The sequence below is a fragment of the Dermochelys coriacea genome, chromosome 2 (genome assembly GCF_009764565.3).
Source record: "Dermochelys coriacea isolate rDerCor1 chromosome 2, rDerCor1.pri.v4, whole genome shotgun sequence".
Lineage (NCBI taxonomy): Eukaryota > Metazoa > Chordata > Testudines > Dermochelyidae > Dermochelys > Dermochelys coriacea.
In genome coordinates, this window is record NC_050069.1 from 214,746,115 (window position 1) to 214,771,727 (window position 25,613).

Genomic DNA, 25,613 nt, shown 5'->3' on the forward strand with positions numbered 1-25,613 from the left:
TTAAATATTTCAGATGTTCTCTATGGTATTTTTTTAACCCACACAGCAGAATGGGAAACAGTGATTCAACAGAAAAACAAAATTTACTGTATTTCACCCTATAGGCATTCAATATACAGATGCATCATTTTAATGAGAAAGCATGGGTTTTTTTTCTGTAAAACAACAAAACACACACAAGAAAATGGTAATGTCAGAATATATGTTGGTTGTATTTTTTGTTGTGGTTGTTTGGTTGGGGTTTAAAAACTACAAAAAACACACTAAGAAAGGAATACATTCTGGTGCCATAAAACTAACTTGAAACAGTAGACTGCAGCAATTGTTGTGATCTAACAATTAACTATCTCAGAAGTGCTTACATTGCATTCAGCTACAGAATAGATATATCTATCTATTTCCAGATAGAGAACCCAGAGGTCAAGATGGGAAACCAAAGATGACAAGCACAAACATCTCCATGTAGGAAAATCATTTTCCTTCAGATCCTTAGCATGCAGAAATGCCAATTGCTAGAGAATTCATATTTTAACTGGAAAAAAGATTCAGTCCTTGAGAAATTTTCCAATCAAAGAAATGCACTAGGGTTTGCACGAGAATCTTTTTGGTTCCTGTATCTGTAAGTCAGCCAAACTCCCAAAATCTGCAAAAGAAGACGACAGACAGACACTTAGCAGTGCTTTTATCTCCCCACTCCAGGCATCTGGTTTAAAGAATAGAATATTTTCCATAGTGCCTTGATACATAAAATTTCCAAATGCAAGTTCAGGACGTGCTTGCACTGGCACTTAAGTCACAAGAAAACCCCACAAGTTCCTTTGTTACTATTGGGAAGATGTATTCTGAGGGAGATTTCATTCTAGCAACAAGGAGAAAAACCTGCATATCCAATGTGTGGGGTGTTGGCATATACTTCCCTATGACCACACCAATATCTACAATTATTGCTTAACCATTTACCTACAGTATTAACAATGTAACTGGAAAGGTGTGGCTACCATACCCACTAAAGATTAGAGACTTGGGAAACCACCAGTGCTGAAGACCACCTGCCTCTTGGCATTTTCTGTTCGCTATCCACTCTGCTTGAGCTGCTAGTTAGAAAAGCCAAACGATGTTGAACAACAGTGGTAGAGATTTCTGAAGTAAATTCCTAATAAGTGGGACCTTCTTTTGGAAAGAATTATGCTAATGTGCACTCACCTCAGTGAAACTGAAGAAGAGTCCTATGCCACCTACAAATCTCAGTACCATTCCTGAATATTCTTCTATTATAGGTGCACATGTTAAACATCGGTTATCTTTAATGCAAGCCTGCAACAGAAGAAATTACAGCTTTTAAATTATTTAAAAAAAAAAATTAAAAAAGGTAGCACGAACATGTGAAGCTAGCCAGAGGCACCTAGTCTTTAGATGACCTAGTTTTGCCCAAGACTGGCATTTTTAATAAATTGGACTGTAAATACTACACGACTCCTATATCGTGCTTTTTAATCAGAAGATCTCAAAGTGTTTGAATGAGGTAAGTACCATAAAATGAATTGATACAATTTCTGTCTTGTGTATTTGATAATGATTTTTCAAACTATAAAGTATTCCTGTAAATGTGATGATATACTTAAGCTGCTAAGCAATGGCAATATGGTTGCACACTTCTCTAGAAAAGAATGAGTGAAAGTAAAAAAAAAGTTATATCTCAGTGATCTACTTACAGCAGAGCAGGTTTCACTTGAATTGAAGTTTCTGAAACCACAACAGTCTAGATTCCTCTCAATATCTTCTTTAGCACTGTTTGTGTTGTTCCATCCAACCTCTAGAAGTTGTCTCTACAAGACCCAAGTTAACACATGCATCATTTAATAAATGCTACCCTTGTTTTTTGTATTTCATTGGCGTCCATGTGGTATGCATGATACTCACAGACACAGCCCCCGGGCTGATGTTTTTGCAGTCTAAAACAAGCAATATACATGTCATGAATAAATGTACTAATACCCCAAAGAGCTAAAGCAAGAAAATATCCAGTATATAAGGTTCACAGTCCTAATGGATTATCTCCACTCTTTCAGATCTGCAGTTGTACCACCAGCCAAGCGGCAGTGAATTTTAATAGGCAGCAGATTTAAAACAAACAAAAGGAAGTACTTTTTCACACAACGCACAGCCAACCTGTGGAATGTCTTGCCAGAAGATGTTGTGAAGGCCAAGATTATAACAGGGTTCAAAAAAGAATTAGATAAGTTTGTGGAGGATAGGTGCATCAATGGCAATTAGCCAGGATGGGCAGGGATGGTGTCCCTAGCCTCTGTTTGCCAGAAGCTGGGAATGGGCAACAGGGGATGGATCACTCGATGATTACTGTTCTGATCATTCCCTCTGGGGCACCTGGAGTGGGCTACTGTCAGAAGACAGGATACTGGGCTAGATCTGGTTGGTCTGATCCAAATTGGCCGTTCTTATGTTCAGATCTCTCATTAACCAGATTTTAGTGAACACTGGTTTTACTGTGACCAATGCCATGCTTGGCTGATCATCTAGTTGCCATGCTCTTATTCACTCCCTGCTGCTGATGGGTCATTGAATTGTGTCAGATACTAATGCTAAAAGTTAAGAGGCACTAACTGAAGATGCTCCATGAAATCCAACAGAGTAAAACAGTAAATTTTATGGGCAAGCTTGCTGGAGCTGGGACCTAGCACAGATCCTGCTGCAGAGGAACAAGAGTAAGTTAGCCAGAAGCTGTAGTAACCGCAGCAGCAAGCTGCTCAGTAGCACTGAGCTGGCTGGTGGCCCCAGGGAAGTTCCAGAAGACTGGAAGAAAGCTAACGTTTTGCCAGTTTTTAAAGGAGGCTAAACCGTATGACCAAGGTAATTAAAGGTATGTCAGCCTAACCTCAATCCCACACAAGATAATGGAACTGTTGATACAGGACTCTAGCATTAATTATATTACTTTCCTTTAGTTCTTTATTAGTAATCAACATGGGTTTATGGCAAATAGATCCTGTCAAACTAACCGGATATCTTTTTTTGATATTACAAATTTGGATAAAGGTTATAGTGTTGATGTAATATACTTAGATGTGACATTTTGATTAACATGGCACATATGAAATGGATTAAAAACAGGTAAAAAAGAGGTCTCAAAATATAACTGAATAGTGAATCGTCATGCAGTGAGTTTGTTTCCAGCAGTGTCCTGCATGGAGCTGTTCTTGGCCCTATACTACTTAACAGTTTTATCAATGACCTGGAAAAAAAACAAAAACAATCACTGATAAAGTTTTCAGATGACACTAAAATTGGGGCAATGGTAAATAATGACAAGGATAGATTATTGATTCAGAGTGATCTAGGTCACTTGGCAAACTGGGTACAACCAACAAATATCCATTTTAATATGGCTAAATGTAAACGTATACATTTGGGAACAAACAAAGTAGGCCATACTTACAGGATGGGGGACTCTATCCTGAGAAAGAGTGACTGAAAGAGATTTGGGGTTGTGGTAGATAAGATGAACATGAGCTCCCAGTGTGATGCTGTGGCCAAAAGTGCTAATGTGATCTTGGGATGCATAAATGGAGGAACCTCCAATAGGATTCTAGTGCAAACCCTATATCTGGCACTGGTATGACTGCTGCTGGAATACTATGTCCCGTTCTGGTGCCCACAATTCAAGAAGGATATTGATAAATTAGACAGGATTTAGAGAAAAGCCACGAGAACGATTAAAAGATTTGAAAACATGCCTTATAGTGAGACTCAAGAAGCTCAATCTATTTAGCTTAACAAAGAGAAGGCTAAGGGGTATCTTATTTACAGTCTATAAGTACCTACATGGAGAACAAATATTTAATAATGGGCTCTTCAATCTAGCAGACAAAGGTATAACACACTCCCCAACAGCTGGAAGTTGAAGCTACACAAATTCAGACTAGAAATAAGGTACATTTTTAACAGTGTGAGTAATTAATCTTTGAAACAATTTACCAAGGGTTGTGGTGGATTCTCCATCACGGACTATTTTTAAATGACGATTGGATGTTTTTCTAAAAGAGATGCTCTAGGAATTATTTTGCGGAAGTTTATGGCCTATGTTATACAGGAAGTCAAACTAGAGGATCACAATGGTCCCTTCTGGCCTTTGAATCTATGAATTAAAGATTAAAAGCTTTCAGAAAGGGTGGGTGCAAAGGTGAGGAAGAGAAAAAGGGAGCACCTTTCCTACTTTCACCTCACACAGAGCCATCAATCAAAGCCCTGCCACATACCCCCCTTCTCCCATGACAGCTGTCCGTTTTTTTTCCCTCCACATTGAGAGGTGTGATCACCATCGTCAGTAGCTCCTACACAAACTATGCTTGATAACATCTTATCCATGGATGTGTAAGCCTCACTAGGTTACGAAGCTGGGCTATAGAAGTGAAGTTGAATAAAGGCGGTAATCTTTAATAAATGGTACAGATTTGTGAAGTCTAACAGTTCAAACAGGATATAAACTTAAACAAAAAAAAGACTGGCTCTTAGAGGCAGACTGCGGGCCGAGAGGACAGGGCTGGTTCCACATGCCAGTGTATTACTAGATAGTCACTAAGCAGGGGGTCAATGATCTGACTTGTGGATAGAGGGAGGAGATACACCTTAAAATCAAATAGGGTTTACATGCTTAATAGACTGGATTGAATATACCTATAATCACCACAGTTTCTGGATTATTCAATTTATTATCTGGAAATTTTTTTTCATGCATAAGTAATTCAGTGTTAATCTAAATTTAAGATAACAAAGGAGACTACTGCATATTAGTTCAACTTGCTCCAAGTTGCTGAACTTCACATCACATAACTGACATACCCGAGAACAGAAATGTAACCAGGAAGTCTAAAAGTAGTAAAGTTAAAATATAAACCACTGAAAAAGGAACAATGAACTGCATAAAATGTCCTCTTAGGAACCTGACACCCAGCATTGATTTTGCAGCAGTCCTTAGCTTAATAAAGCATGTGAAAAAGGTCCCCATCATCCTTTATAGATATATACAGGCAATATACTATGCATATTACAGTTTGATCAAGTTGTCAAGGCAGCAGTACATAGCTCAAATCTATCTACAAACACATCATTTTTGTTCAACTGAAAATTCAGAAGAAATTTCTTACCTGCTGATCTTTGTTCAATGCCAAACAAGCACAGGAGACGGAAAACTGGACAATGAACACTAGCAAGAGAATAATCATGTACTGAAGAAAGACAGTTAAGGTTACATTTTAAAAGGAATTTTAAGTAAGCAAAGCACACACTTAACAGTTACATACAGAGTCAAGTACGTACATATATGGTGCTTAAGAATATAAAAACTATTCAGTATCTAAATGGGAGGGCTTGGCCATCTTTTGGAATGTATAAGTAAGCTATAAGTAATAAGTAAGCTCAACCAGACAATGATTTATGATGCAAGTTTAAAAAAAAATCTAGTTGCAATGCTTTGTATGTGTTTTCTATAAGTCACATGATTTTATAGATTAATGAAAATTCTTTATTTCCTACATATTAAAATTTTACAAGGACTGGATCTGGGACTTTGATTCAAATGCCCAATTAAAATCTTATTTTGATATTTCCTGCAACTACACGATTGCTACATAAGGTTCATTCTTGCTCTACTTTAAGGCATTACCAGAACAGCCTCTTTGTGATGGAATAGCTGCTTCATACTTGACAGACACTTATCTTCCTGAATGACTCTTTAGGCCACAATATTTCCCAATGCAGAGTAGATTTTACAATTAAAGGAGATTAAGTTCCAAACAAGTCTGTTTCTAAGTCAGATATTCCTTTTAACTGCAGGAGAGCCCATAGGACTTAGTTTAAACGCTTTCTATTTACTAGAGCAAAGCTGTAACCACGGAAATAGAACAATTGGTGATCCTCAGGAAATATCTTCCTTGTATCAAGCATCTCCTGTATGTGTGTTCAAGTGTTTTTGGTGGTTTGATTACATCCAGGCTTGTACGCAGCTGGGAAAAAAAAGAAAAAAAGGAGCTAAACGCAATTTTAAAAGTGACTAAGCAGCAAAACATGGCTAAGTAGTAGTATCACCTGGGCTTCCATACCTTTTATTCATGTGCTGCACCAGAACACTTATGTTTTCCCAGGGTTTCCCTACAGGCATCTGCAGCACAGAAGCAACAGAACTTTACTGTAGCTGCAGCACTGCCCATAAGCCCAAAAGTCTGTAATATTTGTGTACTCTAGAATAGATGCAGTCTGCCATATATCCATAAAGAATTGGATAAGATACAGAAGCAACCTCCCCCACTTTGTCCTTCTCTCCTCATCAAGCTACAGATAGGTATGGGACTAGGCTAGACTGAATACATTTTAACTTTGCAAGGAATGCTCAGGTCCCAGCTGCCCAGATCTGTGAACCCATAATTATGTCTGTTTTTAAAACCCACCTCTGTGAGCTAGCCATCACACAGCAATCTCTCTTGCTTGCCACACTTATATTACAGTTATGAGCTCTAACTAATCAGGCAACTGCTCTATTTATAGGATATACAGCCTCCCGAGGGACCTTCTTGCATCCTGCATGTGCCATGCCTTTTCCTTTAAAAAGGAAGGATTGGGGAAGAATGAGTGCAGAAAAAAAAAAAAACCCAACCCCTTACAATCTCTGAGAAATTGTGTTTATTTTAATAAGGTAAAAGCTAACTGTGGAGACTAGTCTGTATGGAGTCACCGCTGCAATGGAAAAGCAGTAGATAAATGCTTTTCTTAGTGGTCTGAACAGATGTGCAAGAGCAGAGCTGTAAAAGGCTGAAGATCCACTGCATAATCTATGGTCCTTTATGTACTAAGGAGCGACTCCTAGAGATTGTCTAAAGAAAAATATTCAAAATTGATAAAAAAAGAGTACGTTTGGAGAGAAAATAATGAGCCCTAACTCTGCTGCAATACACTGGACAGAATGGAAAAAATATTTAGCCAAAACAGGGAATGTTCATTTGCCTTTTAATGCCTATTTAATCTATTTATTTGTATTAAAGCAACAGTCAGGAACCTAACTAAAGGATCAGGACCCCATCATGCTAGGTGTTTTACAGATAAAACAAAGAAAAGAGTCCCTGCCCCAGAGAACATTTATCTGCTGACCTTGTTAACAAGGTTGCAAATTTAGATCAGCAATAAATTTTGTGATGCAGAGGACTGTCTGCAATCATTTTGATCAGATAGCTGACCTAGAAGTGGGAAGTTCCATACTCCCATTGCTAATCCCAGACTCAAAGTTAAGGGTTTAAATGACAGATTTTCTGTGCACAAAGCAGTTAATTTTCCAGGCAGTCTTAGTGGGTAGGCAGCACCCTTTGTTCAAACATTCTTTTTCCTTCAGTGACTCAGAGTCTCACCTTATTACAGAAGGTAACCTGAACCTGCATAAAACTTGCACAGGAGACAATACAGGGTCTTACTTCTCTTTTCTTAAATCTGTTTTTTAAAATGAATCATTCTGAAAGGGAAAAAACCCTTATTTTTAAATATTGAAAAGACAAGTTTTGAAAATTTGTAATTAGTTTCCTGTCGTTCAATGACCGATTTGTATACTTCTGAAAACTGAACTATTGTATTAGCAAAATTAAAAAAAAGTCCCTGATTTTTGGGTGCAGTCCACTAATGAAAAATAAAGTTGGAGATGATGAAGCTTTACCCCCCCGCCCAAACCCCAGAACGAAAGCTAAATACAATCATGATTTAATCATGGAGGGCATTACCATAAACTACTTACATAGTGCCAACATGGCACGTTGTCAATACAGCGGTAGACAGAGTCCATGCTGTGACCCCCAAGAGCCTCTCGGTGCCATCTGGCAAAGGGTTCACTGATCCATAACAGCAACTGTTATCAGGCTTGACAAACTCACTACACTCAACACACTGCTTTCATAGTATACATCCAAAGAGAATCAAGGGTAGTATCTAATAAAAGTGTATGTCCTACTGATCATCTTTGTGAGCTGTATGGGTGGGTGATATTTAAGATGTATGTATGTACTGAAATTATAATTTAGAATCTATGTATCATGCAGGTCTGACAAACAGGTTTTGCCAGACAAAGATGTAGCTTCACCTGTCTGCCTTGGTTCACATATAAAGTAAGCATTGTAAGCCAACACAATGGAAGTTGGTCAGCACACATCATCAACACAAAGATGTGAAAGCAACATGGAACCAGCACACTAGGGCAGTGGTCTCCAAACAGGGGTGCGCAAGATGATCCCAGGGGGTGCGCGGCAGTAGTAGTGCTGCCGGACAGCACTCCGCTGTTTTTTTTTCCCCCTTTGGCAGCAGCTCTGCACGTCCACGGCTGGTGTTCCCTTCCGACGGCCCGCCTGCGGCAGGTCTTCCGGTTTTCTTCTGTCGGCGGCACATCTGCGGCAGGTCACTCTGGGGATGCGCGAGCCAAAAAGTTTGGAGACCCCTGCACTAGGGAATAAACCACAGGGTCATCCTGACTCTGGGGACACAAACAGTGGATTTGGGGTTTTAACAAAGCAGCAAGAGGACATTTTTTTATCCTTCACTGAAGTATCAAAAAGAACAGTTGGATCCTAGGTCATGTTGATTGGTGATACTGAGAGATTGCTTTAGGTGAGTAACTGCTTTAGACAAAGATTTTAGCTTTTTAAAGTTAAGGTTTGACTCCAAGGATCTGTTATACTTTTTGTTTTATATGTAACCATTTCTGTTTTCACCTGTCAGCCTTACTCACTGTCTTGGGTCATGGCTTTTGAGAATAAAACTTAAGATAGGTGATGTGAAGTTATCAAGGATCTGCTCCTGAACTGAACTGTGTGTTCCTTGGGGGACAGCAAATCTGGCAATTTCTGTGGGTGTCAAGTTAGAGTGGCTGGATGCTGCAGGGGGATGTTTTCAGTGGTGCTTGGATACACCTATTGTTAACCTGCAAAACAGAGTCCTTCAGAGATTGTTTGCGTGGCTAATGGTGTTAGGGAGCTGACACCCAGTTAAGCACCGGCAAGTCTTCCTCTCGCTGAGGCAGGAGGGTAACAAGCAGACTCTCGGTCTGGACACCCTGAGAAAGTGTCTCATGCTCAATTCTAATTCACGCTGACAAAGGACTAGATGTGAATGAAAAACAGAGGCTGAATGAAATAGGTGTAACCCGCTTCATAGAGATCCAAAAATCCAATCGGTGCCTGTGAAATATCTAATTTTCCCTATAATAAGTTCAGGGGAACCAGTTACACCAGGGCTGTCATCTGAATCCACTACAACATATTTGAGTTTACTTTAACCTAGAGTTAGAACTGTGTTCTAATTAGGTCAGGGGACAAACATGTAGTAAAAGTCTCCTGTGACTGTTATAATGTAATGTAGATGAGTCCTTGACAGAAGTAACATTCTCATCATACAAATAAAAAGGAAACAAGAGGTTTTTAAAAAACAAAAGCCACCACACATCTACAGTGGATGAAGGGAAGCATTATGGAGAACTAATTTTGGGCACAAACTGGGAAGGAGTGTTGGGGCAGCTTTTTGTTCTGTGTTTGTATAGCACCTAGCACAATAGGGTTCTGGTCCACAACTAGGAATTACTCTAACACACACACACACACCCCCCCCTACCTTGTGTCTGTAAATTTCCAATCAAAGGATACAAAGAAGAGTAACACCTGATGGTGTTTGACTGCACCGATCAGTCCAACCAGAGCAATAAGGAACAGAAAGATCCCCACTGCAATTGCCACACCAACTACTCGGAAACTAGAAATGAGGCCAAAGCCTATACCCCATGCTGCAATTCCAATCAGCAGCAGGCTGACCAGCTAGAAGGGGGGGGGGGGGGAGAAACAAACAGATAGCAATTAGTATCTAAACAAAAAATAAATAAATAGTCTAGATTGCTAGTGATCCTAGCACTAACGTTTCTTGAAATTAAAAGAGGATACTTCCTCTCCCTACCATTAAAAAAACTGAAGTCCAAAATATGAAGTTAACAATTTAAAAATTAGCTCCTGTAGAGTTCTCTTGTTCATAATGTGCAAGTGTACATTTACCTTTCATTTTTGTGAATGTGAGGTCTGTTCCAACACATTCCATCCTCAGTTTAAGACCAATGTCTCATACCAGAGACACCAATATAACAATGGGGATTATAATAGAGTTGAGCACGCATCTGAAAAAAGGATTAACAGCTTTATACCACAGATTGAGAAATAAATTAGAGTTCCAAATACCTTGTGAGAAATACAAGGTATATTTAAAGAAACAGGATATACTTGGCTCCATTGCTACGTGAACAGGTTGGAAAAAAATACCCTACTTTCTAGACATATACTCCAATCAGCACTACATTAGTGTTAATCTTCAATTAATTAATTTTCTGAATTATTGATGTTGGGACAATACACATATACAGAGATCAAATGCAAATATGCTGTTAGTTAGAATAGCATGTCAAATACTGCAGACAGCAAAACAAACAGTCAGGAGTCTTGTCCTTACTGAATGTGCCTTTGGGAAAACAGCTTTACTATGAAGCAAAGACTACTCTAATCACCACAGCAAATTCAAAACGCTCTCAGTAAGCAGTTTCCTTCCTTTCAAAGAATGGTATTCTGAAAATGCAGATTGTGGTTCAGCTAGTTTACTGAAAATATTGTTTTATGAGCAGGAAGGTCCAGCCTTTCCTGTTTTCAATCTAACACAAAGAAAAGTGTTGGAGCCATGAAAAACTCCAGGATCTCTAGCTCTGGGATGGGATAAGAAGGAGGGAAGTAGACCACAAATAATCAAAGCCCTAAACTATGAAAGGAGCTGAAAAAAAAGGGTCTCACATGTTTTAAAAGAGAGATTGAAAACTGGAAGCATTCTCAGTTTCTAAAACGGGTCTTGCCAAAAGTAATTCACAGTTTTGTAATTAAGTGCAGCTGTAAGCATTTTGCCTAGTACAATTATTTGATTTTTACTAATCACATAAATGCAATCCGAGTACTACATGTGGCTTTCAATTTCCATTTAACAGATTTACAGCATGACGACATCTCCCCAACCCCAAAACAAAAGATTTCCAACCCATCCTCAGTTCCAACAGTTACCGAGGGCCATTTTTAAAGGTATGTAGGCACCTATTGGGATTTTCAGAAGTCCCACTGTGGAAGTTAAATAATATATGTGTATCAAATCACATAGGCCCCAAAATACTACTATTTTTGATGTATATAAATCCATTATGCCACCAAGTGCTTGTGTACAGGAGGACATAAGGGAAAATTAATCCAAACTAATTAAAGGTGTGAATTTGAAATGGATTAGTTAAACTGCCTTAAACTCTTGTATTAACACCCTCATTGAGAATTAAAATGGCCTTCATTCAGTTTAGTTTAATTCACTTCCAAAACAAATTAAGCCCTGGTCTATAGTAGGAGTTGGTCGAATTTAGCAGCGTTAAATCGATTTAACCCTGCACACATCCACATGACGAAGCCTCCCCCCCTTTTTTTTTTTTTTTTTGACTTAAAGGGCTCTTAAAATTGATTTCCTTACTCCACCCCCGACAAGGGATTAGCGCTGAAGTCGGTTTTGCTGGGTCAAATTTGGGGTACTGTGGACGCAATTAGATGGTATTGGCCTCCGGGAGCTATCCCAGAGTGCTCCATTGTGACTGCTCTGGACAGCACTCTCAACTCAGATGCACTGAGTTGACAAATAGACAGGAAAAAGCCCACGAACTTTTGAATTTCAATTTCCTGTTTGGCCAGTGTGGCAAGCTGCAGGTGACCATGCAGAGCTCATCAGCAGAGGTGACCATGATGGAGTCCCAGAATCGCAAAAGAGCTCCAGCATGGACCGAACGGGAGGTACGGAATCTGATCGCTGTATGGGGAGAGGAATCCGTGCTATCAGAACTACGTTCCAGTTTTCAAAATGTCAAAACATTTGTGAAAGACTCCCAGGGCATGAAGGACAGAAGCCATAACAGGGACCCGAAGCAGTGCCGTGTGAAACTTAAGGAGCTGAGGCAAGCCTACCAGAAAACCAGAGGGGCCAACGGCCGCTCCGGGTGAGAGCCCCAAACATGCCGCTTCTATGATGAGCTGCATGCCATTTCAGGGGGTTCAGCCACCACTGTCCCAGCCGTGTTGTTTGACTCCTTCAATGGAGATGGAGGCAACATAGAAGCAGGTTTTGGGGACGAGGAAGACGATGAGGAGGTTGTAGATAGCTCACAGAAAACGAGCGGAGAAACTGGTTTTTCCGACAGCCAGGAACTGTTTCTCACCCTGGACCTGGAGCCACCCCCCCCCAACTCACCCAAGGCTGCCTCCCGGACCCACCAGATGGAGAAGGGACCTCTGGTGAGTGTACCTTTTAAAATACTATACAAGGTTTAAAAGCCAGCATGTTTAATGATTAATTTGCCCTGGCATTTGTGGCTCTCCTGGATATACTCCCAAAGCCTTTGCAAAAGGTTTCTGGGGAGGGCAGCCTTATTCCATCCACCATGGTAGGACATTTTACCACTCCAGGCCAGTGGCACATACTCGGGAATCATTGTAGAACAAAGCATTGCAGTGTATGTTTGCTGGCGTTCAAACAACATCCATTCTTTCTCTCTCTTTATTATTATCAGGAGAGTGATATCATTCATGGTCACCTGGTTGAAATAGGGTGCTTTTCTTAAGGAGACATTCAGAGGTGCCCATTCCTGCTGGACTGTTTGCCTATGGCTGAACAGAAATGTTCTCCGCTGTTAGCCACGGGGTGGGGGGGAGGCAAAATGTGACCTTGTAACGAAAGCACATGTGCTATGTATGTAATGTTAACAGCAAGGTTTACTGTGAAAGAGTGTACCCATTGTTCTATAAAATGTGTCTTTTCAAATACCACTGTCCCTTTTTTTTTCCTCCACCAGCTGCATGTGTTTCAAGGATCACAGGATCTTCTCCTTCCCAGAGGCTAGTGAAGATTAGAAGGTGAAAAAAAAAAAAGCACTCACGATGAAATGTTCTGAGCTCATGCTGTCCTCCCACACTGACACAGCACAGACGAATGCATGGAGGCAGACAATGTCAGTGTCAGAGTGCAGGAAAGCACAAAATGACTGGGAGGAGAGGCGGCGGGCTGAAAGGTGGCGGCAGCGTCACGAGAGGAGGCAGGATTCAAAGCTGAGGCTGCTGGAGGATCAAACTAATATGCTCCAGCGTATGGCTGAGCTGCAGGAAAGGCAGCAGGAGCACAGACCGCCACTACAGCTCCTGAGTAATTAACCGCCCTCCTCCCCAAGTTCCATAGCCTCCTCACCCAGACGCCCAAGAATGCGGTGGAGGGGCCTCCGGCCACCCAGCCACCCCACCCCAGAGGATTGCCCAAGTAACAGAAGCCTGGCATTCAATAAGTTTTAAACTTTTAAAGTGCTGCGTGGCCTTGTCCTTCCCTCCTCCACCATCCCTCCTGGGCTACCTTGGTAATTATCCCCCTATTTGTGTGATGAATTAATGAAGAATGCATGAATGTGAAGCAACAATGACTTTATTGCCTCTGCAAGCAGTGATTGAAGGGAGTTGGGTTAGCTTACAGGGAAGTAGAGTGAACCAAGGGGCGGGGGGTTTCATCAAGGAGAAACAAACGGAACTTTCACACCATAGCCTGGCCAGTCATGAAACTGGTTTTCAAAGCTTCTCTGATGCACCTCCTGTGCTCTTGGTGTCTGGCTGTGCGCAACCAGGCGATTTGCCTTCACCTCCCACCCCGCCATAAACATCTCCCCTTACTCTCACAGATATTGTGGAGCGCACAGCAAGCAGTAATAACAGTGGGAATATTGGTTTTGCTGAAGTCTAACCGAGTCAGTAAACTGCGCCAGCGCGCTTTTAAATGTCCAAATGCACATTCTACCACCACTCTGCACTTGCTCAGCCTGTAGTTGAACAGCTCTTGACTACTCTCCAGGCTGCCTATGTATGGCTTCATGAGCCATGGCATTAAGGGGTAGGCTGCATCCCCAAGGATAACTATAGGCATTTCAACATCCCCAACGGTTATTTTCTGGTCTAGGAAGAAAGTCCCTTCCTGCAGCTTTTGAAACAGACCAGAGTTCCTGAAGATGCGAGCATCATGTACCTTTCCCGGCCATCCCACGTTGATGTTGGTGAAACGTCCCTTGTAATCCACCGTGCTTGCAGCACTATTGAAAAGTACCCCTTGTGGTTTGCTCCGGTGCCAAGATAGGGATATGAATTCCGTCTCTGACCCCACCACAATTAAGGAATCCCATTGCAGCAAAGCCATCCACTATGACCTGCACATTTCCCAGGGTCACTACCCTTGATAGCAGCAGATCTTTGGTTGCCTTGGCTACTTGCATCACAGCAGCCCCCACAGTAGATTTGTCCACTCCAAATTGATTCTGACTGACCGGTAGTCGTCTGGCCTTGTAAGCTTCCACAGGGCTATTGCCACTCGCTTCTCAACTGTGAGGGTTGCTCTCATCTTCGTATTCTTGCGCCTCAGGGCAGGGGAAAGCAAGTCACAAAGTTCCATGAAAGTGCCCTTACGCATGCAAAAGTTTCGCAGCCACTGGGAATCGTCCCAGATCTGCAACACTAAGCGGTCCCACCAGTCTGTGCTTGATTCCTGGGCCCAGAATTGGCGTTCCACCACAAAAGCCTGCACCATTAGCACCATGATGCCCACATTGCTAGGGCACATGCTTTAAGAGAAGTCTGTGTCCATGTCCTCATCACTCTCGTAACTGCACTGACGTCGCCTACTTGCCCGTTTTCACTTTGCCAGGTTCTGATGCTGCATACATTACTGGATAATGCGTGTGGTGTTTAATGTGCTCCTAATTGCCAAAGTGATCTGAGCGGGCTCCATGCTCGCCGTGGTATGGAAAAATTGCACAGAAAAAAGTCACGGTTTACTCAAGTGGGCAGCATTCATACGTAAGCTGAAACTTTCCAGAATGAAGGACAGCTTGTGGCACTCCTCTTAGAACAGGCTAGTGCAATCAGGCTCTCATTCTCCCCTACTCAAATCCTTGGTGTCTCTGAAGAGAGCGAACAAAGATGCTTTAGGAAAGTCTGGTGGTGAAGATTAAGGCTACAGTTTGGTCACAGACATTGTGGAATCCGTGACTTCAGCCCGCAGCAGCTGGGAGCCCCACCTCCCATGTTGCTGGGAGCTGGGGGTCCCCCCACAGCTCCCCAGCCAACACAGTCTTGGGGGGGAAATCTCCCAGAGCTCCCCAGCTGCCATGGGCAGAGGTCCCTACCAGCTCCCAGCCACAGGGGAAGGGCCACAGCTCCCAGGCACAGCAGGGCAGGATGCTTGACCCTCCTACCTCCCTGTTTTGTCATAGACATTTTTAGTAAAAGTCAGGGACTGGTCATGGCTTCCATGAATTTTTGTTAATTGCCCATGACCTGTCCGTGACTTTTACTAAAAAAGTCCATGACAAAAATCATAGCCTTAGTGATGATTGCTAGTTCAACTAAAAACTGGACAGAGACTAAATGCATTTCAGAAACATTTATCATATGACAACTTTCAGTCATTAACAACCTACACTGCTGCAGTTGCAAGGTCTCCTGTGGCTGGCAGGAGAGAGCTCTTCTGCCACCATAATCAGACCACCCTCAATGAGCGTCTGTCGCCAACACAACGCTGTCTGCACCGGGGGAGGGGAGGATGTTTTTTCCCCCACCAGCCAAGAAAAGCAGCATGTAACTTACCTTCATGGGGCCCTGGATAATTGCCCTGCTTGCCAGCCCCTAATGCCAGACCTGCACTTGCGACCCCCCCTAAACCTATCCTGCAACCCCCCAGGTTGAGAAACGCTGATGTAGGCGAGTTGAGTACACGTTGGAAGGCATATTGATTACTGCCAGAGGTATGCGTACCCCTGGTTGAGAACCACTGCTATAGATATATCAATGTCTATTAGAAAATGTAAAGAGCCTGGAATGTGTAATCTGATACATCTCAAATTCATAGGCCACTCTTGCATCATATGGAAATTAAGGCTAAATGAATTCAATTCTTTAGCTAGCTGTGATTAAAACTCTTATCAGCCTCTGCCTACTGCTTTCCTCCTGCACAGCTAAGGGGAAAAGGTCCTGCCTGCCTCCTGAACCAGGAAGTGGCTGAATTATGTTTGAAAGCAGCAGCAACAATAATTGAGAAGCTGAAGCAGTAATCAGATGACAAGAAGGGCGCTGGAGTAAAACTGAACTTGGAGAAGGAACCACAGACGGACCCTGCTAGACATTACAGACTGTCGGTCTGTGTGAGCCTTATAGGGAAGCAGCAGTTGAGCAGGGAACCAGTGCAGAGGGGCCCAAATGAAAGTATGGCCTGGAAACCTGCAAGCACCTATTGGCTTGGAACAGAGACTGGACTGGAAAGGGCACCCCGGACACTAGGCCTGGAAAGCCCTAACTCGAGTGGACTACTCTAGGGACCCAAACAAGAATCGCTTTTGCTCACTTTGAACTAACTTCTTAAGCCTCTGTACCAAAGATATCTGCTACCTTTTTCCTGCCGGTCCTAGCTAAATGCCTTTTCCCTTAGCCCAGTAACCACTCGGGCACATGGTTAGCACCCACAAGACCTACCCCTGAAGCACCTACAGCAGTGATCCCCAGACGTTTGAGGGCAGCGCCCTCCCTTCCCCCTGTCCATAACCCCGCTTCCCTCCCCCCCCACCCCGAAGCTGGGAGCAGCTGGTGGGGGGGGAGGGGAGAGGAGATGTGGCCAGGGTAAGGGGGCTAGGGTCAGGAGTGGGGCCAGTATCCGAGCCGCAACCAGGGGCAGGATGGGAGACGCAACTGGGATGCTATGGGGGCTGGCAGCCAGGGCTGCGTGCAGCTCCACTCCTGGGCTGGTCCCAGCCCCAGGTGGAACAAGCAGTGCCACAGTCATGCTCCAGCCGGGTGCAGAGCCATACCGAGCCGGGGCTGTGGCTGTGGCTGGGGCCAGGGCAGGGTCAAAGCAGAGCTCGGGGGGGGGGGGGGGAGGAGGGGCTGGGTGGTACTCTTCCCCATGTGGGCTGCCCTGAACCCACTGTGCCCCCCAAAGGCCCCACCATACCTTCAGAGGGGGGCATGTCCCACACTTTAGGGTCCTCTGACCTACAGTATGTACCTTCAAGTGACAGCACACCTGGCACACTACTGGCACTGTAGGGGTTTGGGGTATTGAGCAACCTCTTATCCCATTTATATAGTAGCCCACATGTAATGCTGACTTTAGCCAAGATTTTCTCCAATATCTCTCTCCATTAAAGTTTTTGTGTGTACTGAAGCAGCTATAATGAAAGGACTGGTTGACTCACGGCGATTGGTAACAGGAAATTTCACTTGTAGGTCACTTGTTTAACTAAAGGAGTGATCAAAGCCTAGTTACTAAACAACCTTGTGACGTGACCAGCAATATATGTGAAAGGAGATAGGAATGCTGCAAGTCAGAAAAGCGGGTTGTGCCGTTGGCATGACAGGCCAGCTTAACTATGTACAGGTTTCAGAGTAGCAGCCGTGTTAGTCTGTATTTGCAAAAAGAAAAGGAGTACTTGTGGCACCTTAGAGACTAAGGAATTTATTTGAGCATAAGCTTTCGTGAGCTACGAAAGCTTATGCTCAAATAAATTTGTTAGTCTAAGGTGCCACAAGTACTCCTTTTCTTAACTATGTACAATACTTGCTAGTTCAGAGCAAGTTGGGTTTGCTGCTTTTAACTGAAAGAATAATCCCCCTTTTCAAAGAAATTGTAACAAAAATGCCTCTGATGTTTAAACCATGTTTTGTATACAGGTGTCAGAGAACCATTTTTTTTTTTGCAACTGTTAGAAAGTCTAGGTGCCTGTATTTTCATCTTTGTTGGTTTTCCGTGCCAACTTGAGACACCTGGTAACAATTTTCAAAACAGCTGAGGACCCAGTCCTCATGATCTTTTCCACAGCAGGAATTGGAGGGTGGGGTAGCATAAAGGCAGCTTTAAGCCACCTTTGTGCTTCCTATATTCTGGGCTTTGCTAGGAGCCGGCCTAAGGGCTGCTCTAAATTGACAGCTTTTACAAATCAGCACTAGGGACAATTATGCTGGTTTAAAAGAGCCAGACTACAGTGCACTCCATGCCCTTCCCTCCTCCTCTTGATTTTCCCCCTGTAGCTGTACTGGCAGCTATACACCAATCACTTTCACTGAGGAGATCTCTTGGAGACCCGTTTCCTCCCTCTTTATATCATCAGAAAGGAGGTGGATAGTGCAGCAGAAATCTGGCCCAGGTGTGTCTTAGACTCCACTCCCAAATATCGAGGCACACAAAGTTAGTGAACCCTTTTGATATTTTGACCTTAAATTTGTTAACCAAAATGACTGTTTGGTTACCACTAGTCACCTTTTGAGACTCAAATCAACCAAGTCTTCCCTTCAAACTCATCAAAAGTACAGTACCGCACAAAATGTAGAAGAATATATAGCAGCCATAGGCAAGCAAACCATCACAAACCTATGCCCATCTGCTAAACCAAAGCCAAATTCTGAGGTCTTGTTTTGACCACCTCATTTCATCCAAGTGTTTGGAGATTTCTCAAGACAGATAACTCTGGCAGCATTGCCTATATAGCCAAAACCATGATTTATTAGAAGTCCTACATAGTTTCCATACCAAGAGAGATAAAACAGGGAGTTTAGGCTGCTGGCAAGTCCTAATAACTCCACAGTTCTTGTCACAGCTCCTCATGCTACCCCAGACCTGTATGTGGGGTCATAGTGAGTTTAACACTAGCAGTTTACTACAGATTTAAATTAAAAAAAAAAAAAAAACCAAAACAAAAAGCCAATGGAAGTTTACTTTTTACCTATTTGAACAGCCTTTCTACCACACAGTAAAATCTGATCTCATGTTCTGGCATCTCTATAGCTAAATAGAGACACCGTGCTCTGCTTAAGCTATTTGCATGAGCTATTGCCAGTTAATATGGAACCCGAAACATCAGAAGTTGCCGGGCTCCCCACCAGTATCTGACAATTATATAGGAAGTGGAATTGACATTAAACCTTGTAATAGACTGATGTATGGTAAATCCAAGTACATTTCCAGGTTTGTCACATGAATCTTACAAATATTCCTAGGCCCTCTGTAGCCAATGTTATGCACTATCAAATGTGCACAAAGAAATTGGTGACAAGAGCATGAATTGGATCAACATGATTTAGTTTAGGTTAACAAGAATATTTACAAGCAGCTTCTGTATCATCATTTTATATAGACATAAAAACTGAGTCCATCTTACAAAGCTACCTTCAAAGTTACCTTGGGTGGAGAAGGTGTTAGATATGAGGATAAACAGTAGATCTACAAATATCAAAGAGATAAGATGAGGTAAGGCTATTCAGTACAAGCAGTTGCTGTGTAAACTTCCCCTTACTGTCTTGGCACTGCACTCGCAACCTTTTTAATTAAAAACACATTAAAAACTCTTGAGTGGAGATGCCAACCATAACAAGTAGTGTGGTCACTTAGTAGCTGCTTATCTACATCACAGGTTGAGAAACTCATTTTCATATTAACTCAAATGGAAATTTGCTCTGTTCTCCTACAGACTATGAACTAACCCATTGCCCCATAAGAACTTATCCCATCCTGGCACAAAGTTAGAGTAGTCCTCTGGTTGCCCAACTTATTCCTGACTGCACATGACTCCAAGAAGCCATTGAAACAGCGAGAAATCACTGGGAAATAGGTACACCTGCCCCTGTTTACCCTGGGAAAACCCACTATGCCAACGGTAAGGAAGGGGTGGCAAAGAAAATGACATGGTGGCTCTTCTTGGCTACACTACGATTCCAATACAGAGGGAATCCCTGAAAAAGGAAAAGGGGACAGATTCACTAGCTTTGCATTGGAAGATATTTTCCCCATGATGTACCGACTTGGCTAATGCTTTGCTATTAGCCATGTTCCTTGTTGTCAATAGCCAGGCTGGCAAAGGGTTGTCTTCTCAATATGAGAATTTCTGTCCTCATCCAAGATCTTTCATAAAACATTCAGAGCAAATTTTATTTTCAGGTTATATTGGGAGATGGGGAAAGGGAACCTGTTGAAAAACAGAGAAAGGACGTAGCATTAATCCAGTAATTACAACAGCTGTAGTTACTATAATCCATCAGCACAACACGCAGTGTTATAGAAATATGGAGCTGTATGCAAAGGATGACATAATTTCAAAGTATAAGACAGTTTTACATACCCTCAGTAGATAACGTGAGCTCAATTACAACAAACCACTATCAGATATTTGGTATTTTCCATTGATTAAACGAACAAGGTGCAGTTACATAATGAACTCTGTACTAGCTAAAATTACATACCTTTAACTGGAAAAAAATGAAACCACATCTACAGTAAATATCTACGTAATTTAAGTAAACACATTCAATAAATTAAAAAAAAAATCCAAGTTGCAATACTGAAAGTTTTTAAAAACTTTCAAAGTTATTTCTGTTGCTGCAGGAACTGTCGAGACCTTTAACTGTTTAGGCTGTTGCTCAGAGGATACAAGACAAGTGGTTTTTGGTGGGATGGTTGTCAGCAGGTCTTTAGTTAAATTAATCCTCACAGTAGAGCTACCTATTTAGGTTTTGATAGTTAACTGCAGCTTCAATATTCCCCTTCCGATAAACTGATTAAACAAGATATTAACTGCCAACACCTTTATTTAGTCAGTCATTAAAGAGGAACTATCTACTTAAAGAAAATCCGGTCTCATTTATGTAAGCTAATATTATGCAATTACCAACTGAAAGATAAGCGGCATATTTTTTTATTATATTATATATATTATATATATATAATATAATATGTTATACACAAACACATTTCTACTTGACAGTACTTTGCAGACAGTCATTTTATCCTCTGGAATAGCAACAGGAGAAGAACCATGTTTTAAAAAAACGTAACTGCAAAAACCTCAAAAATTGGCACGGACCTGAAATTACATATTTTGTCTCCTATTTGACTAGATTTCAAATTGATGTTCCTTAATTTCAAAGCAATTTTCCCAATAAGTCTTCAGTCAAGAAAAAGCACTTAAAGTTAAGCACTTGCTTAAATATGTGAGTAATCCCACAGACTTTAGTGCAACTACTCACATTTAATTGACTGTATGCAGGCAGATTAGATTCCCTATTCCCGCACTGAATCCCAGTGGGGTCGGCGAAGCTCTGCATGGGCAGTCACAAATTGCAGGATCAGGACTTAAGCACATTTGAAGCAGACCTCCAACAATTAAGTAGAGGAGAGAATAAGTTATCAGCAAAACGTACTCTAAAAGAAGAAAGTAATTAGCCCACTGAAGGCAGAAACATTTTAGGCTTTTTGCAAGGTGTCAACGAAACAAAAAACAAAAAACACACCCTTTTCATTCATGGATTCGTTCAGACAATTTACAGCAATGAACCTGTCATAGTCAACAGAAGTTACTTTTCACTATAGTACCGGTAAAGTCAGTGCCAATAGTGACTTGTAATATCCTGCTTTGTTGTTTTGAAAATTAAGATATAATTTTAAAATGACAGAATATGAATTATAAGCTTTTAGAGGCTACAGCAAGAACCTACAATTCCCAAGATAAATTCCCTACTACTATGAAATATAAAAAGACACCGCATGTACTAAGCTATATTGTCCCAATTCCAGACATAGAAATTGTTCAAGAGATGCCATCAACTAACTCATATGTCAGAAAAATTTTTTTTAGTCATGTTACTCACTCATTGGATTATTTGAAGAGGATCCGTTTTTTTAAAATCCAGTTTGTTTTTATTCATGCTTTGGTTGCTTTCTGCATTTCTTCCTACTTAGAAATTTAAACCAGTTTAAGTCAGTTGTACTGCAGTGATCGGAGTGCTTTGATTTTTAATATTGTCAGGTCAACACCCAAGGAACTGAGCAGACTCAGCATCTTGTAGGATCAGGCACTGGTGAGGCCAGCTTTAAGTAGGATACAGTATTACCAATACTATTGTGACTCAAAAAATCTACAGACACAAGTCTTAAGGCTTGGTTTTACTTGACCTTACTATAAGGCAGTGTTGGGCAACCCGTGGCTGCTGCATGCAGCCCGTCAGGGTAATCCGCAAGTGGGCCGCAGACTGTGTCTTAACATTTGCAGGGCCGCCTGCAGCTCCCAGTGGTGGCGGTTCGCCAGCAGATTACCCCGATGGGCCACGTTAGGCTCATGGGCCACAGGTTGCCCACCCCTGCTGTAAAGAGAAGTCCCATTTGTTTTTCTAACTATAATTACATTTCCAGCAGGGGTCAGATGGGGTACTGGGGTGGGGGGGGGAAGAAGAAGAGTGGCAACGCTCTTCTTCACAAAATAAAAAAAAACACAAGTTGTCAAAATGAGGCCTTCTCACATTCGATTGTGCAGGTGTTTAAAACAAGATAACGTAGCTCTCTGTGCAGGTGTTTAAAACATGATCATGTAGCTCCCCCTTGGTGGTGCTGATCTGTCCATAGGCTCTGCAAGACTCCTTGGGCTTAGCTACTAATTAACTGGGAGATGGAAGGGAAGAGAAGAGGGAAAAGAGGAGGAAAGTGGTGTTATCTTCCAAACATGACCGCACGCATGATACCAAAAGGAGATGTCACTCAGTACATTGGGCAGACCTGTGATTCTCTCTGTCCTCCCTTACATGAGAAATTAAACAGTTAACAATGTTGGACTTATAAACACATCTTTGCATCAGTTTACACTCTTACATATTTGAGGTTTTCTTCACATCCATAACAGCTAGAGACTTACTTTTGTTTGTTAAATTAAAGCTGAGATTCAAGAGAACAAGATGCTATTTCCAGAAAGGTGCCAGTATGCAGAACTACAGCAGATTCCAAATGTGATATCCAGGCTGACCTGGCATTCCCTTACATTATTGTCAAATGTAAAAGTAACAAAAACATTAAATGCATGTTATAACAATTAAATTTAGATTTTTAGGAGATCTACCGAAGGCAACAGTTATATCACCTTGCTACACTTCTGCGCCAAAAAGCTTTATAATAAAAAAAAATAGTTGCAAATTTTGTTTTCTTTTATGTATTGGAAGTAGCTACTTAGTTCTACGGGGGGTGGGGGAGGTAAAATTATAGGATTGTTTTTAAATTTGAGCACTGCAGCGAGTCAGTCATTTCAACATACAACTTTCAAATCCAGTAAAACACAAAATATTTTACACCTCCTCCTCCCTAAACAGCCAGTACCCTACGCAACAATGCTTTGAAATATTACTCATTTTTAAAAAGGAAATGGACATATGAAATTATTATAGGCATTTCTAAATCACTATTGCTAGAGTAGCTGGAGGATCTTTAATATTTTCCCCTCACTGTGTACAAGCATCTATTGAATGAACTTGCTCATATGTGCAGCCTAGATAAAAGATTTTGCAGAGCCAAAAATGACATACAAGTACAGCAGTTTTACATGTAATCATACCAAAGGGACCTCTTTTTAGCACCTTACTAAGCACAATGGCAAAAATGTAAAAAAGGACCCTTCCTCATTCCTTGACTGGACAAGGAGATCTTTCTAAGTAAAAAAAGTGAGCAGATTTATTCTCAACTTTAACCAAATGACATTCAGGCTTTGCAGCGCTCTTTCCCTACTTTCTTGGTTTGCCTTGTTTTATAACATAATAATGAGAAACTAAATGTAATAGGTGACACATGATGATTTAGTCAGGTGGAAATTTGGGGGTGGGGGAGAAGCCTTCCAGAGCCTAAAGTGCCCCCCGTCAGCAGTTACTAACTAAACAACATAAGCACCGGTCTCAAGGAGACGAAGGTGGATTTTGATCTGAAACAAGACACGTTGCTCCAGTTTACATGACACCAGCACGGCAGGATGGTTTTTAAAACAACTGGTTTCAGAGTAAAACAGCCATGTTAGTCTGTATCCGCAAAGCCTCTTACAGTTTGCATGGCAACTTCCACCTTCTCTGTGTATATCTTACTACGTGTTCTATTCTGTGCAGCCGATGAAGTGAGCTGTAGCTCACGAAAGCTTATGCTCGAATACATTTGTTAGTCTCTACGGTGCCACAAGTCCTCCTGTTCTTTTTAAAAGAACTGTAGTTAGTTAGCATTAGCAACCAGACTGATACTGAACACTGGAGACTTTATTGATCAACAAAATAGATGCACATGCCAATCCAAACTCCTCTCCTCCCCCGCATCCTAGGAACATACAGATCTCTGCACCATCCCTAGACAAGTCTGACGCGTGGTCAAACAACCCTGTCTGTCTCCTAGACGATTCAAGGTTGACTTCCCCCGTCAAAGAGACTGTGAGGCAAGCCGGACACCGAGAGCCCAGCAGCTGCTGGTCTTTTAACTCCCTGGCCGCTCTCTCTGCTCTGCCTGCACGTGCTGCCCAGCCAGGAGCAGCTGCTGATCCCTGGAGGCTCCTCGGGGGAGCAGGGGGAGCCGTTTCCGCCGCGGCTGCGGATCCAAGCTGGCTCTGGCGGTGCCCTGGCGGATGCGGCAGAAGCACCGGCGCAACGCCCCAGCCCCTCCTGCGGCAGGCGGCAGCCTGACAAGCAGGGAGCTGCTCGGTCTCCCTCTTCCTCCGAGCGGGGGGGGAGTTTCACTCACGCCCGGAGCCCCCCCAGGAGCTGCCCAGCAGGGGCACAGGGCCGGGAGCAGCGGCAGCTACTCACCGTGTAGAGCAGGTTGAGGGCGCACAGGCAGTTCTTGGAGCAGGTGAAGCCTCCGCAAACCATCTCGCCAGCGCCCTTCGCCGCGGCGGGAGAACGGGGCGAGCGGAGGCAGGAGCGGCGAGGCCCTCGGGCTGGTGCCGGCGGTCCGAGCGCTCGCCTCGCCCTCGCGGCAGGTGGCAGCTCGAGCCCGCAGTGCGCTGGGAACTCACGCGCCCTCCCGGCGTGTCGCGCCGGCTATGCCACCGCCTTGGGGTGGGCGGGAGGAGCTGCGCTCGCCGCCGCGCTCGCTGATTGGCTGCACTTCGGCCGCAAAGGTAAAGATATGCAAATGAGTGGAGCGCGCGAAGGATGGCGCGGCTGGGATCCGGGAGAGGATCGGCTCGGCTCGGCTCGGCTCCCGGCCGGCAGCAGGCGGGGAGCCCAGGTGAGGGCGGTGGGAGCCGGAGCTGCAGCCTAGGGAGCAAAAAGGTGACACGCAGCGAGCGAGATGTGCACTATTGAGGGTGCATCTGCCCCTGGTAGGTTTCCCCTGGCTTGCGGCGCCCTGGGGCTTGCACTCGTGCGCTCCGGCCTTAGTAGCAGGGCGCATCTGTCTGAATCTCATTCTCCGCCCGCGTAGCCACTATGCTCACATCTGAAAACACAGGTGTAAGGAGATTACAGGCCTGATTCAACCCTTGAGGTTTTAATTCCTGAGGCTAGGGCAGCAGGCTTGACCAGCAGGATGCCCACAGATCTAAACTATCAGTGTACAACTCTGGGTGCTAGATAAGTAGTTAGACACAGTGTGAGAGAATGTAGTGCAAGCGGTGCAGGTCAATAAATGAAAAAGGGGAGGTACCTAGGGAAACCTGGTCTGGG

At 42.9% G+C, this 25,613-nt stretch overlaps 1 protein-coding gene across 1 annotated transcript; it reads right to left on the reverse strand.

Annotated features, from left to right (window-relative positions):
• Positions 1 to 226: 226 nt before the first annotated feature.
• Positions 227 to 25,131, reverse strand: TSPAN13 (tetraspanin 13). The gene is made up of 6 exons (XM_038393502.2): positions 24,753 to 25,131; positions 9,684 to 9,851; positions 5,163 to 5,243; positions 1,713 to 1,826; positions 1,204 to 1,314; positions 227 to 643 (listed from the first exon to the last, which is right to left on the reverse strand). The coding sequence occupies exons 1-6, from the start codon at positions 24,813 to 24,815 to the stop codon at positions 569 to 571; spliced, it is 612 nt and encodes a 203-aa protein (XP_038249430.1). The 5' UTR covers positions 24,816 to 25,131; the 3' UTR covers positions 227 to 568.
• Between the last annotated feature and the right edge of the window lie 482 nt (positions 25,132 to 25,613).